This window comes from Pseudochaenichthys georgianus, chromosome 5, assembly GCF_902827115.2.
Source record: "Pseudochaenichthys georgianus chromosome 5, fPseGeo1.2, whole genome shotgun sequence".
In the NCBI taxonomy this organism is placed as follows: Eukaryota; Metazoa; Chordata; class Actinopteri; order Perciformes; family Channichthyidae; genus Pseudochaenichthys; species Pseudochaenichthys georgianus.
The window spans coordinates 2979969-2996611 of record NC_047507.1 but is presented as its reverse complement, the minus strand read 5'-3'; the positions used below and the strand labels follow the sequence as shown (position 1 = coordinate 2996611).

Genomic DNA, 16643 nt, shown 5'->3' with positions numbered 1-16643 from the left:
CTTTGAGCTGCAGCGCAGGCAGTGTGAGACGCATTCAGAGCTGTTTGAACATGAAAACATGGAGACACGTCCCAGTGGAGACACGTCCCAGTGGAGACACTACATCCAGATGTGAACCTGAACATTAGCAGAATAGGGCCCCTTTAACTCTTCATCTAAAAGGCAATATGGACGATTACAACCATCTGAAGAAATGCCAATAGAAGAAACAAACTGAAAACAAAGAGATCATTCTTTGAAGAGAAGCTAAAGCTGAATATAAACTCATGAAAACATGAATTATCACCTGAATTATATGATATAACTAAAAAATAATTAATGTTGCTGAGTTGTTGTTGTTGTTGTTTTGGCCTTTAAGTCCATGTGTATCCCCAACCACCTTCACAGACATGTTTTAATGCAATACCAAAAGGACGAAGGGAGACACGAAAAGCTTTGAAATGTGTACTCTGTTTTTAAGCCATGCTCGCATCGTGCGTTTAGGATTGGCCGTTTGCGTTGGTTTTGAATATCTCAGCAAACATAAGAACATTTGAGGCTGGAAATACATTCTGACCAGAGACAGAATTAGCATCGCTTAGATTAAAAAAGAGACTCCTGACTTTATGTCACGAGCGATGGACCTTAAAGCCCGCAGACAGATCATTTATACCAGCGTCACTGTTTCTGTGTCTTTAGGTAACATGGACCTGTCTTTGTCTCTTCTCTGCTGCCACACATGTCCCTCCGTGGGACTAATAAAGTATTCTGATTCTGATCATCAATCATACGTGTTGGGAAATACTGAATGTCCTCTTCCAACATGATAACAAAGGTGATGAACATGATGACTCAGCCTCTATGGAGAGAGACATCAAGCATGCTCATTTCTGACGTGGAGCTAATCTGAAGTAAACATTGAAGACTGCTTTCTATTCCTCCATCTTGTGACTGTGTGACTCCCTCTCTTGGACATCAGCATGTGAAGGACACTGCTCAGGAACTAGTGGATGCTCTGTATGTGATGACTCCTTCCCTTCGGAGAGGACCACAGACACGTGGATCCTGAGGCTGAAGCTGAAGCCGGGGACGAGAGATATTATTCCAACAATACGAAAGGCGTAATGCTGACATTACTCACATTGATCAGAGCGATGATCCAGAAGGCGTAGGACACCCTGGTGATGACCGCCCCCTCGGTGTGCAGAGGATACTGGGAGATGTTTGCGATCGCGCCCCCCTGCCCCACCAGGCTGTTGCGGAGGTGCCCCAGGTCCGAGGCAGATGATGAGTTCAGGGTCCAGTTTGAACCCAGGACACACGAGTCGTCTGACAGGAAAGGATCAGCCACCAGCGGACTGACCAGCGCTCCCACGCCTATGAAGAAATGCAGGGCCTGGGGCGGGACGTGGGTTATGGTGTCAGGTTCATTAGCATTCGGTCCGAGAAAACCTGCTTTATTATTTTGGCAATAGATTTTTCATTACATTTTTTAGTCATCTTCACAAAAATAAAAAAAGTTAGCGTAACAATTAATAATCAACACATTCTCAACACAACATTTCGTCTTCGTTAACTAAGTTGTCCACGAGTCCTCTCCTCATCATCTCCCCAAAGGTCAAGGTGCAATCTTATTTTGAATGAAGGATATAACCAGGCCAGAAGCTCGCTGTATAGCCTCTAATGCTTTCGCGCTGTTTACAGATGTGACTGACATAAGGTAATCAGATTACATTACTTTTATATTATGATACTCAGATTAGGTTACTGATTACATTTTTAAACAGGTACAGTTTTTTGCATTAGTATATTTTTTGATTGAACATCTTAGAAACAAAACAAACTATAATAATTATAACAAAGAGAAGCAAAATACAAATAAACGTGCAGGGTATTAAAAAAATAATTCTCAAATAGTTTCCGTCATGTTCAAAAGGGGCAAGGGGAAGAAGAAGCTTAAAAACGTTCCTGGACCCCCAGTAAATCGAACGGAAAACATTTTTTAATCAAACACTCACAGCTGTTCCCCCCCCCCCTCTCTCCCCCCCCCCCCCCCCCCCCCCCTCCCTCTCTCTCTCCCCCCCCCCCTCCTGACCTGCAGGAAGGTGGCCGAGTCCCTCTGGTAGAGCTTCACCAGCTGGAGGTTGGAGATGGTGTCGATCACCCCCATGGCTAGACCAGCGATCGCCATGGCGACAGACAGCAGCGACACATGGTTACAGAGCGGGATGATGGAGAACACGAGAGAGATGATGAGCGAGCAGGAGAAGAGCGTCCACAGGGAGGACAGGAGTCTGAGGGGGACATTTTAAATATATTTCAAATTCAGAAGAAGGAATGTAGCCCAAACGAAAACCAAAAATAAAATGCAGTCTTCCCATAATGTATTTGTCTTTCTTTTCAAATGTATTCTAACATTTTAATCCTGCTAGTAAACGCCATTTTAAAATGTAATCTGATAACATAATCCAATTACATGTAATCCGTTGCTCCCCAGGGCTCCATCGGACTAGTTTACATCTGGAACATAGTGACATCACTACGTAACACTCACGCTTCTATTGGCTAACGCTCCAACACATTGTACGTGACAGGCTAAGGGGCGGGACATCTCTGAAGCGGTTCACCAATCACAACAGAGCCGGCCAGCTAACCAATCAGAGCAGACTGGGCTCTGGTTTCAGACAGAGGGTGAAAAGAGGTGCTGCAGCACAGGCAGTATGGAAAAATAAAGAGCTTTTTGAACATTAAAGCATGGAGACATGTAGAGACACTACATACTGATATACACCTGAACATCAGCAGGAGAGGACTCTTTAAAGTAGAGACACTACATACTGATATACACCTGAACATCAGCAGGAGAGGACTCTTTAAAGTAGAGACACTACATACTGATATACACCTGAACATCAGCAGGAGAGGACTCTTTAAAGTAGAGACACCACATACTGATATACACCTGAACATCAGCAGGAGAGGACTCTTTAAAGTAGAGACACTACATACTGATATACACCTGAACATCAGCAGGAGAGGACTCTTTAAAGTAGAGACACTACATACTGATATACACCTGAACATCAGCAGGAGAGGACTCTTTAAAGTAGAGACACTACATACTGATATACACCTGAACATCAGCAGGAGAGGACTCTTTAAAGTAGAGACACTACATACTGATATACACCTGAACATCAGCAGGAGAGGACTCTTTAAAGTAGAGACACTACATACTGATATACACCTGAACATCAGCAAGAAAGGACTCTTTAAAGTAGAGACACTACATACTGATATACACCTGAACATCAGCAGGAGAGGACTCTTTAAAGTAGAGACACTACATACTGATATACACCTGAACATCAGCAGGAGAGGACTCTTTAAAGTAGAGACACTACATACTGATATACACCTGAACATCAGCAGGAGAGGACTCTTTAAAGTAGAGACACTACATACTGATATACACCTGAACATCAGCAAGAGAGGACTCTTTAAAGTAGAGACACTACATACTGATATACACCTGAACATCAGCAAGAAATGACTCTTTAAAGTAGAGACACTACATACTGATATACACCTGAACATCAGCAGGAGAGGACTCTTTAAAGTAGAGACACTACATACTGATATACACCTGAACATCAGCAGGAGAGGACTCTTTAAAGTAGAGACACTACACACTGATATACACCTGAACATCAGCAGGAGAGGACTCTTTAAAGTAGAGACACTACATACTGATATACACCTGAACATCAGCAAGAAATGACTCTTTAAAGTAGAGACACTACATACTGATATACACCTGAACATCAGCAGGAGAGGACTCTTTAAAGTAGAGACACTACATACTGATATACACCTGATGATCAGCAGGAGAGGACTCTTTAAAGTAGAGACACTACATACTGATATACACCTGAACATCAGCAGGAGAGGACTCTTTAAAGTAGAGACACTACATACTGATATACACCTGAACATCAGCAGGAGAGGACTCTTTAAAGTAGAGACACTACATAATGATATATACCTGAACATCAGCAGGAGAGGACTCTTTAAAGTAGAGACACTACAAACTGATATACACCTGATGATCAGCAGGAGAGGACTCTTTAAAGTAGAGACACTACATACTGATATACACCTGAACATCAGCAGGAGAGGACTCTTTAAAGTAGAGACACTACATACTGATATACACCTGAACATCAGCAGGAGAGGACTCTTTAAAGTAGAGACACTACATACTGATATACACCTGAACATCAGCAGGAGAGGACTCTTTAAAGTAGAGACACTACATACTGATATACACCTGATGTTCAGCAGGAGAGGACTCTTTAAAGTAGAGACACTACATACTGATATACACCTGAACATCAGCAGGAGAGGACTCTTTAAAGTAGAGACACTACATACTGATATACACCTGAACATCAGCAGGAGAGGACTCTTTAAAGTAGAGACACTACATACTGATATACACCTGAACATCAGCAGGAGAGGACTCTTTAAAGTAGAGACACCACATACTGATATACACCTGAACATCAGCAGGAGAGGACTCTTTAAAGTAGAGACACTACATACTGATATACACCTGAACATCAGCAGGAGAGGACTCTTTAAAGTAGAGACACTACATACTGATATACACCTGAACATCAGCAGGAGAGGACTCTTTAAAGTAGAGACACTACATACTGATATACACCTGAACATCAGCAGGAGAGGACTCTTTAAAGTAGAGACACTACATACTGATATACACCTGAACATCAGCAGGAGAGGACTCTTTAAAGTAGAGACACTACATACTGATATACACCTGAACATCAGCAGGAGAGGACTCTTTAAAGTAGAGACACTACATACTGATATACACCTGAACATCAGCAGAGAAGGACTCTTTAAAGTAGAGACACTACATACTGATATACACCTGAACATCAGCAGGAGAGGACTCTTTAAAGTAGAGACACTACATACTGATATACACCTGAACATCAGCAGGAGAGGACTCTTTAAAGTAGAGACACTACATACTGATATACACCTGAACATCAGCAGGAGAGGACTCTTTAAAGTAGAGACACTACATACTGATATACACCTGAACATCAGCAAGAGAGGACTCTTTAAAGTAGAGACACTACATACTGATATACACCTGAACATCAGCAAGAGAATGACTCTTTAAAGTAGAGACACTACATACTGATATACACCTGAACATCAGCAGGAGAGGACTCTTTAAAGTAGAGACACTACATACTGATATACACCTGAACATCAGCAGGAGAGGACTCTTTAAAGTAGAGACACTACACACTGATATACACCTGAACATCAGCAGGAGAGGACTCTTTAAAGTAGAGACACTACATACTGATATACACCTGAACATCAGCAAGAAATGACTCTTTAAAGTAGAGACACTACATACTGATATACACCTGAACATCAGCAGGAGAGGACTCTTTAAAGTAGAGACACTACATACTGATATACACCTGATGATCAGCAGGAGAGGACTCTTTAAAGTAGAGACACTACATACTGATATACACCTGAACATCAGCAGGAGAGGACTCTTTAAAGTAGAGACACTACATACTGATATACACCTGAACATCAGCAGGAGAGGACTCTTTAAAGTAGAGACACTACATAATGATATATACCTGAACATCAGCAGGAGAGGACTCTTTAAAGTAGAGACACTACAAACTGATATACACCTGATGATCAGCAGGAGAGGACTCTTTAAAGTAGAGACACTACATACTGATATACACCTGAACATCAGCAGGAGAGGACTCTTTAAAGTAGAGACACTACATACTGATATACACCTGAACATCAGCAGGAGAGGACTCTTTAAAGTAGAGACACTACATACTGATATACACCTGAACATCAGCAGGAGAGGACTCTTTAAAGTAGAGACACTACATACTGATATACACCTGATGATCAGCAGGAGAGGACTCTTTAAAGTAGAGACACTACATACTGATATACACCTGAACATCAGCAGGAGAGGACTCTTTAAAGTAGAGACACTACATACTGATATACACCTGAACATCAGCAGGAGAGGACTCTTTAAAGTAAAGACACTACATACTGATATACACCTGAACATCAGCAGGAGAGGACTCTTTAAAGTAGAGACACTACATACTGATATACACCTGATGATCAGCAGGAGAGGACTCTTTAAAGTAGAGACACTACATACTGATATACACCTGAACATCAGCAGGAGAGGACTCTTTAAAGTAGAGACACTACATACTGATATACACCTGAACATCAGCAGGAGAGGACTCTTTAAAGTAGAGACACTACATAATGATATATACCTGAACATCAGCAGGAGAGGACTCTTTAAAGTAGAGACACTACAAACTGATATACACCTGATGATCAGCAGGAGAGGACTCTTTAAAGTAGAGACACTACATACTGATATACACCTGAACATCAGCAGGAGAGGACTCTTTAAAGTAGAGACACTACATACTGATATACACCTGAACATCAGCAGGAGAGGACTCTTTAAAGTAGAGACACTACATACTGATATACACCTGAACATCAGCAGGAGAGGACTCTTTAAAGTAGAGACACTACATACTGATATACACCTGATGATCAGCAGGAGAGGACTCTTTAAAGTAGAGACACTACATACTGATATACACCTGAACATCAGCAGGAGAGGACTCTTTAAAGTAGAGACACTACATACTGATATACACCTGAACATCAGCAGGAGAGGACTCTTTAAAGTAAAGACACTACATACTGATATACACCTGAACATCAGCAGGAGAGGACTCTTTAAAGTAGAGACACTACATACTGATATACACCTGATGATCAGCAGGAGAGGACTCTTTAAAGTAGAGACACTACATACTGATATACACCTGAACATCAGCAGGAGAGGACTCTTTAAAGTAGAGACACTACATACTGATATACACCTGAACATCAGCAGGAGAGGACTCTTTAAAGTAGAGACACTACATACTGACATACACCTGAACATCAGCAGGAGAGGACTCTTTAAAGTAGAGACACTACATACTGATATACACCTGAACATCAGCAGGAGAGGACTCTTTAAAGTAGAAACACTACATACTGATGTACACCTGAACATCAGTAGGAGAGGATTCTTTAAAGTAGAGACACTACATACTGATGTACACCTGAACATCAGCAGGAGAGGACTCTTTAAAGTAGAGACACTACATACTGATACACACCTGAACATCAGCAGGAGAGGACTCTTTAAAGTAGAGACACTACATACTGATGTACACCTGAACATCAGTAGGAGAGGACTCTTTAAAGTAGAGACACTACAAACGGATATACACCTGATGATCAGCAGGAGAGGACTCTTTAAAGTAGAGACACTACATACTGATATACACCTGAACATCAGCAGGAGAGGACTCTTTAAAGTAGAGACACTACATACTGATATACACCTGAACATCAGCAGGAGAGGACTCTTTAAAGTAGAGACACTACATACTGATATACACCTGAACATCAGCAGGAGAGGACTCTTTAAAGTAGAGACACTACATACTGATATACACCTGATGATCAGCAGGAGAGGACTCTTTAAAGTAGAGACACTACATACTGATATACACCTGAACATCAGCAGGAGAGGACTCTTTAAAGTAGAGACACTACATACTGATATACACCTGAACATCAGCAGGAGAGGACTCTTTAAAGTAAAGACACTACATACTGATATACACCTGAACATCAGCAGGAGAGGACTCTTTAAAGTAGAGACACTACATACTGATATACACCTGATGATCAGCAGGAGAGGACTCTTTAAAGTAGAGACACTACATACTGACATACACCTGAACATCAGCAGGAGAGGACTCTTTAAAGTAGAGACACTACATACTGACATACACCTGAACATCAGCAGGAGAGGACTCTTTAAAGTAGAGACACTACATACTGATGTACACCTGAACATCAGCAGGAGAGGACTCTTTAAAAGCGTTTCACTCCTAAATTATAATGATATTAAAACATGAAGTTCCAGCGTATTGTTGCTGCAGTAAAATCACCTTCATGGCAGTTTCTCCCTTATCTTTTACTTATCACACCTCCACATTATCTTCACCTTGCATTCTTCTCCTTCCCTGCCAACTTTCCACTCTGCTTTTAACCTTGTCCTGGGTAATGTTTGGTTTGCAGGGAGATTTCCCCAGAGCCTGGGATATACGGCACAACAATATCATGTTGGACATAACGAGCAGAGCACAATGACAGAGCCAGTACACGGCACGCTGAACCTGAAATAGATCAATGTTATACAATGTTTAAGTAAATAACATGTCCTCAAAAAGGATCTACTTTCACACTGCTGAGGAAACACCCTGAACAGCCGTCTGTCATTTGAATGTTACATATTTGCAAGTCAAATTCAGAACACTATCTTTCTAATCTAAACAAATGGTTTTAGATTCCAACCCATTGGTCGACACGAGTCTTAATATGGACACTATAAACGTTTCTTCAAACTTGATCAATACACCAACTTTAAAGTAGGCCTAAAAGCATCACGCCGCCAGACCACTGCAAGCTAAATGTATTTATTCAACCTTCTTATAACTTTTTTGTGTGTGTAATAATACAAATGTAGGGACGTTGTTAGACTGAAAACATATGGCGACTACACAGTATCTACTACAGACTCATTAGTCTTACTGTGACTCTGAATATTATGGGAATATAACATTATTTTACATTTCATCAACGAACCAACATTGAAGTCCCCCTTCTGCTCCAGTAGGACTCAGATGTTGTACTTTCTACTTCTTACATGTTGAACTCAAATACCTGTACTTTCTACTTCTCACATGTTGAACTCAAATACCTGTACTTTCTACTTCTTACATGTTGAACTCAAATACCTGTACTTTCTACTTCTCATATGTTGAACCCAAATACCTGTACTTTCTACTTCTTACATGTTGAACTCAAATACCTGTACTTTCTACTTCTTACATGTTGAACACAAATACCTGTACTTTCTACTTCTTACATGTTGAACTCAAATACCTGTACTTTCTACTTCTTACATGTTGAACTCAAATACCTGTACTTTCTACTTCTTACATGTTGAACACAAATACCTGTACTTTCTACTTCTCACATGTTGAACTCAAATACCTGTACTTTCTACTTCTTACATGTTGAACACAAATACCTGTACTTTCTACTTCTTACACGTTGAACTCAAATACTTGTACTTTCTACTTCTCTCATTTCCCAAACAGCTGGTTCCTTTAGTCTGAATGTGTGTTGGTGCGTGATCATTATTCTTTAGAGTCATTGCGTGCCTATTGGTTGGAACACGATCCGTGTATCCATAATTTCCTGGTCTTCTCTAAAGAAGAGGGACCAATGGAAACGTTGTCATGTTGCCGTTGTTCAGCATGGAAACATTCATTAGCTAACAATGACATTATTGTTCTATTAATATAAAGGGAGGTCAGGTACTCTTTAAAGCAGCTGCTAGTTATGGGTAGCCTAGTTGATACTTAAGTACATTTCGAAGCCCATAGTTCTTTACTTTGACTTAACTTGAGTAAACTTTTGCCATCTCTTCAGGACTTCAGCTCACTCACGTTTTCTTGAAGAGCCCCCCCAGGCTGCTGCCCACCAGCAGGAAGAACTGCTGGGAGAAGAAGACCCAGGTGATCTGCTGCAGGCTGGAGTGGGTCTGACAGCGGAGGTCCAGCACCGTGGGGCCCAGGAAGGCGATGCACAGCCCGAAGCTGAAGAAAACACTCCAGTAGGTGAGCGTGTATTTCCAGTGGCACTTAAACAGCGCCCAGATCCGCTCGTCCAGCAGCTTCATGTCGGAGCTTCACCTCCGGATCTCTACGGAGCTTCTCATGAATCTGCCTCAGTGTGAGCAGCTCTGTCAGACAGACCTCCACTCAATACCGGAGGAAAAAGTAAACACAGTCTGACCAATCCGGGCACTTTCCCAGTTTAGTGCCACTTAGCTGACGGACGGACGAGGCGCTGATTGGCTGATAAACCAATGTACCGCCCACTGGGTGAATGCTTACAGATCCAGTGATGAAGTTGGAGCTACTGTAATTGTTGTTTTTATTTATTATTGAGTGGCGCAGTGATGAGTCCTAAAACCCGGAAGTGAGTTAGTATTTTACCACTACCGGTTCTCTCGTCTAGGGAGTCCATTTCTCCATAGGATTTTGCAAAATAGCTTGAAATAAGGTCTGTGGAAAACGAACCTGTTTGATAAATGCACTTTTTGTTCAGCCGGATAATATCCACATGTCTACCCTACTTTTATAATTTTCGAATCATTAATCTAATCGCCAGAAGCAAAAGGCTAACGTTATGCCATAGAGAGGCGAAGTCCCTCCCCTTCCGGTGGGACTGATGGGACCTTATTTCGGAAAAATTATGTATTGAAGTCAATGGAGAGAGAAACGTTATCTTTCGGTCCCGTTTGAATTGTGCCACGAATTACACATATGATGTCTGTCAATTTAAAAGATAATTTTGCAAGTCAAAACATTTAAAATGTGTCGTAAAACTGTGAAGTAACACTTTTTTTTGTGTGAAACGCTCAATGAACTACATCTCTGGTCTCGCACACGTCACCAATACCAAGATGGCCGTCACGTTAGCACAGTTCACCTCTTTCTTTCAGAATGAGGCGAAAAGTATTAAAATAAGTGAAAATCACGTCTGGGCATGTTGAGAGCTGTACATATGGAAAAGGGGAGTTAGTCGGTTCTGTAAGAGCCAGCATGCGGGACCGGCTTTACAAGGTTTCGGTGCACGAGTGTAATGTTTAACGTTAATGACATCACTTACGCAACTCTGGGATTTGTAGTCTTTCAATTTCATATTTAAAACAGTTTTACGACAAACTGTGACTTTTTGGACATGGAAATGATTTTTTAAGATTGACAAACATCATATGTGTAATTCGTGGCACAATTCAAACGGGATTGACAGATAATCTTTCTCTCCATTGACTTCAATACATAATTTTTCCGAAATAAGGTCCCATGGGGCGGAAGATGGGCGGGACTTCGCCTCTCTATAAACGAACTACAGCCGAGTACAGCAGGGTCGCATGACTTTAACGTCATGCCAACTTAAGATCGATATTCAAATATACAGATTCAAAATTGTACAAGTTGAAGCGTTTGTTTGAACACTTTGCAGGAGGCAGGTACTTGCTTTCAAGCAGAGCAGGGTAAACAAACTTAGCGGGAGTGTTTACGTGTTCGGCGTAATGACGTACAAAGTCCTCGACAATTTATGTAGTCCTATTCAGCCACTTGGTAACAACCATCGTTTTTCAGACACGTCAACTCTTCAGAAATCACCAGTGCTCCACTGCTGATGGATTTAACGTCGTAAAACAAAACGTGATCCGTCTCTTAAATTTGAAACCTTATTTCGAGCTATTTTCCAAAATCCTATGGAGAAATTCATTCATTATTAATTGTTATGGTTGTTGATTAACAGTACCGAAAGATAAAAATGTCAAATTAATATTAAGAACGCTGTGAGAAGGTTTTTGTTCTTCAAAACGGGAAAGCAAATATTGAAATGAAGAAACAAATTTTCTAAAAAAAAAGTGACTATGCATATGGATGAATATATTTGTGTGAACAACAATATGTTCTCATTGTTGCAGTGTTATCGCCTGCTTTTTGGATACACAGTTTTTCCAGACCAATTTATAATTATCTATGTCATACATTACATTACATGTTAGACGCTTTTATCCAAAGCGACTTACAAACTGTGGGCAATCCCCACCGGAGCAATTTGGGGTGAAGAGTCTCGGGGACACAACGACATGCTGACTGCAGTGGGGTTTGAACCTGCTTCCCATACCAGTATGCCGAATACATTTGCTAAATTGTCATGTTGAAGACCGTTTAAAACCCCCACAGTTTTTAATACAAAGTGACGCCCTTGGATATAGCAATTAAACACTTTACTAGAAGAAATGACTTAAGCACAAGCAAATCTTAACCCTGCGTTTATATATCCACCACTGAACCAGTTGTCTACTACATAGTTGATTTAATGTACTTCATAATGCAAAGGCAAGCGAAGAAAACCAGTGGGAAATGTATCGGTGGGGCTTTGACAGGCCGTGGTGGAAAGTACAGTTACTAGAATACGTTTCTTAATTGGAAGCATTTCCATTTTATGGTATTTTTATCAGTAAATCATAATTTAATAAAACACTCAGCACTGTCACAGTCCACAGAAGGTCAGATTTGACTCATGATGTTATAACTGCTGTTATGCAATGTTCCAGTGCAAGTATTAGAGCGATAGCACCATCTTCTGTTCATCTATGTTATTGTACATTTACCCTGATACTACCTCCTCAAAGAAGAACATCATATTGTAAAAATAACCTCGTAAACAGTTGAAAAAAGGCGAGTGTGTGCCAGAGTTTCCATAGTTTATTTATTCATGAATCAATCAATTACTCAATCAATGTTATGCCTTTTGGCAGTCACAGTACATTCAATTTCTCATAACAGACAAATCCCACAAAATATCACATCTCATACAAAATCTAAACTTATCTTTTATAAAACATTTAGACATCTGCAGGTTTTTTTCTTTATTATACTTTAAATACAGCTTTCTATTTTTAAACGGCATAAAACTCACTGAGAAAGATGAAAACATCTGTTAAAATACATATATATTATTTCTTTTTCATTACAGTATTTAAAATAGCTTCATTTACCACGACTAAATGCACAGTAATACTTCTGCCACTGAGGGGAGGAAGGGAGCGGTTGGAAGAGCAACACAACAGACATACATCCCTCCGAAGTTTCTCTACTCATTGCTTTTAACTTGCTCTTTCTGACACATGACGGTGAACCTTCATTCAGCGTACTCACTTCAACGACACCTTTACTTCTACCTTTGTGGTCTCTTTTCTCTTAGTAAACAATCCTAGCCTCATAGGTCCTAATCATGTCGATAGGGGCTTGGCTTGGCAACTGGAAGGTCACCAGTTCAAGTCCCGGTAAGACCAAGTGCTACCGAGGTGTCCCTGAGCAAGGCACCGTTCCCCACGCTGCTCCCAACACTAGGATGGGTCAAATGCAGAGAAACAATTTCCCCACGAGCGATTAATAAAAGTCCATCGTAATCATATAGAAGTTGTCTTTATAAATCAAACGTAACTGTAGACTTGCAGTAGATTTCTTGAAGACGTTTTGCCTTTTATCCAAAAAGCTTTTCTCAGTTCTCAGTGACATGTTAGGAGTGCATATCATTCTAACTTTCAGGTTCATATTTTGTGTCTCTATTGTGGCTTTAATGTTCAAAAAGCTCTTTATTTTTCTCATGCTGCAGCACCTCTTTTCACCCTCTGTCTGAAACCAGAGCCCAGTCTGCGAGAATAGTCATGTGAGAGTCGTCAGTTCTACAGTATGTATGGACACTGGGGCATTCCATGTACTGTACGGACGACCTCAAACAAGTCCTTACTGGATGATCTTTACCTTTTTAACGTTGGGACTTAAAAGGCAGCATTCAACAATTCCCGTAAAAGTCGTGAGAAGCACGTATGTCCCATACAGCACGAATAGACACAGTTTGAACGTCTCCCAAGCTTTCAAGAGGAAAGACTGTACTTTGTTAACCCAATCAGAACGGTTATTACGTGTCCCAGGGTGCTACGTTCTTGATATAAAATAACATTTGGGCAATCGGGGGCTATCTTCACGGTTCAAATGGCCAATTAATGAGGGAAATGGATATGGTTAGAATGTTAGAAATCTGTTCAGCTAATACGGACACAGCAATCTCTAAAGAAAACAGGACAACTGTCTTTAGGGCGTAGGTTGGAAAGAGTATAACACCAGTAAGCCTTAAGCCGTAGGAGGGTGACTTCATCATTAGATCTAGAGATGATTAAATTGCTGCGGATATTCATTTAAGGAACATCGATGATAGCTGTTGCCTTCAGAGGCGATTAGACAACAGCACTGTTTGGTTTTAACCATACCTCGGCCTGAATACCCGCATGTCAATCAGAACTGAGTGAGCCTTCAGATGAAAGGCTTAATGTCTACTATTTCATATGACTTGTATGACGGGGATTCTCTTCGACCTGCAGCAGATGGAGAGGGCAGATTAAGGAGAGGGCAGATTAGCCGCAAACCCTTATTCATGTGTGTCCACAGATCCCTCCTGTATGCATAACCCCTGGGCTAAGTCCCATGTAAAGAACATTATATAAGGAAGATTTGATGGTTTCGCTTCAGCACATTCTCTAGTTTTTCTTAGTCACACCATATGTTCTATATATAGACGCTGCTCCCTGGCAATTGCTGTGCAAACAATAAGGGATAGCGGTGAGTCCTATTTGCTACCAGAAAGTATTCGTAGGTAAGAATATCAGAGCTTAAGGACGTCGGTACAATATGTGGTCATATTTAGGAACCGTGAATAGGAGGACACATAGGAAAGGAGTAAGCTTCAGAGGACACTTCTGGTTTGTGCAAATAGGAGACTAAGAAATACACACACTCATGGTGCGTTGTTCACACACACACAACAAAGAAAAAATTGCCTAACACATCGGCTACACTAGATTAAAAGAAAGGATTCTTCACAAGCTGAAATATCATGCACATTTTACTAAGGCAACTTCAAAAACTGGAGTGTAAGTCAGCTCTTAGCACTGAAACAAATCTGTTGACATTAATCCATTTTACATTGGAGTTTCGTGATGGAGAATCTTTTGGCTGGTTCAATGTTTGCTTCACATGAGTACAATGACTTTAAATGAACAGTGTGTTGCTACTACTTCAGTGTTCTGACTGCTTGGGAATGAACACTTCAAGACTCACATCCATAGCTGCCATATTTGGAACTCTTCTGACAGGTGTCCAACCATTTAATAACACGTACATCGTTTAAGTTGTTTAAATCATCGCAGCTTCTTAGCTAGCTTGCTTCTCCCGGTAGCTAACTATTATTAGCGCCATACATCATGTTTTAGCTAGCGTACTTTGTTAATTTGACCGGTTTAACCATTGCTTAATTAGCCTATAAGATTATGTATAGCTCACGCATACATACATTGTTTAATTCATCAAACTCTTGTCTTGTAACTTTAGCACGAAAGGCCTTAGCCACTGTTAGCATTTTGGGTATTTTAGCAACCTGAGGGCACTTTGGGCTTTTAATAAGCGGTTATTTTTAGATTCAATATGTTTTCTCTACTTGTAGGTCAGAAACACAATGATGAAATCTATATTTTATGTGTTAGCTACTGTATTTAGTTGAGCCTTTGTGAAATGTTAGATGCTAGCAACCTCATGATAGCTTTTGGCTGCTCAATTAGCCTGTTAGCTTATCTATAGCTAACAAATACATAAATGGTTTAAATGTTCAAAGTCTTTACTCGTTATTTAGCTAGTTCCTGTTAGCAGGCTTTAGTCGCTATAGAAACCCTCTCGTTGGTTTCTGGTCATCGTGTGTGGAGGTTTGTAAGAGGTGCATTTGGGGAATTTATGATCTTAGCATTAATATTTCGAGCTGCAAGATAATTGTTTGCAGTTCAGAGGTGAAGGTGAATCTTTAAGCTACATTTTACTAGAGACAAGCCTTAATGTTAGTCAGACAAACATTTAGCAAATGTTTTCAACAAGTTGTTTCACTGAACGGACCTCTACAAGCTTAATGTCTGCACCTGCAAGCGTATAGAGGTTCCAGATGTGCGATAGCTACCTTAAATGGCTAATGCCCTGGGTGTGCTCTAAATGGAAACTATTCAAGTTTGCGTACACTACAACCGAGCAGCTTGTATCTTAGGGGCCTAATGGTCAGAATCAGGAGCTATAATGCATATGTGTGTCAGCAGAATAATTATACATCTGTTTGAACATAAGTAATGGGAGCATGTTCAGTGTCGTCGATTGTGCAAATGTATGCAAATGTGTGCAAATATGTTCTGTATGAGTATCCCTGCTCAGTCATTCCACAAGTGTATTTCCAGAAACCATGTGTGAGTCTCCGTGGTGAACTTCCCTGGAAATAAGTGAGTGCACATGAGTCTGTGTGTACATGTAGGTGTGTGCACGCAGGTGAGCATGCTTGTGAACGAGCTGAGCTTTGATGGCCTTTGTGCTGTCGTAGGAATCGGCGACGTCTCTCTTTTGAGCGTCTCCGATCTCCTCTGTGACGTCTAGAAGATGCTCTGTCTTCGGTTCTTTCCTCGACCTAAAGAGAGACAAAATGAGATTGAACCCTCTTTGAAACAATGATGATTATTCACTGTTAGCTAGATTGAAATATATGATACAGTTTGGTTGCAATGACTCATATCTAGATCCAAATGCTGTACTTCATGTAATCTCTACACTTGTAATCCGACGAGTTGCAAACAATAAAAAAAAGATTAAATAATGTAAACTTTAGATAAATTAAGCATTATGAGTTAGGCCATAAAGTTCAATACCAGGGGGAAGTCAAGTCATAGAAGGACATGTTAAGTACATTAAGACCTTATTAGAGTATATAAATAGATACATGTATGACAG

General features: G+C 40.6%; 2 protein-coding genes across 2 annotated transcripts in view; both read right to left on the bottom strand.

Annotated features, from left to right (window-relative positions):
• The window catches only part of mfsd4aa (major facilitator superfamily domain containing 4Aa), a 30523-nt gene extending 20521 nt beyond the window's left edge, over positions 1–10002 (bottom strand). Inside the window, exons 1-3 of the mRNA XM_071203043.1 lie at positions 9684–10002; positions 2075–2273; positions 1121–1375 (exon numbers count right to left, since the gene is read on the bottom strand). Coding sequence (XP_071059144.1) covers positions 1121–1375; positions 2075–2273; positions 9684–9916 — 687 coding nt within the window. The 5' untranslated portion in view covers positions 9917–10002. The remainder of the gene's footprint in view (positions 1–1120; positions 1376–2074; positions 2274–9683) is intronic.
• Positions 10003–12515: 2513 nt separating this feature from the next.
• Positions 12516–16643, bottom strand: part of cdk18 (cyclin dependent kinase 18) — a 74529-nt gene continuing 70401 nt past the window's right edge. The window contains exon 16 of the mRNA XM_034082873.2: positions 12516–16323. Within this exon, the coding sequence (XP_033938764.1) occupies positions 16289–16323 (35 nt within the window). The 3' untranslated portion in view covers positions 12516–16288. The remainder of the gene's footprint in view (positions 16324–16643) is intronic.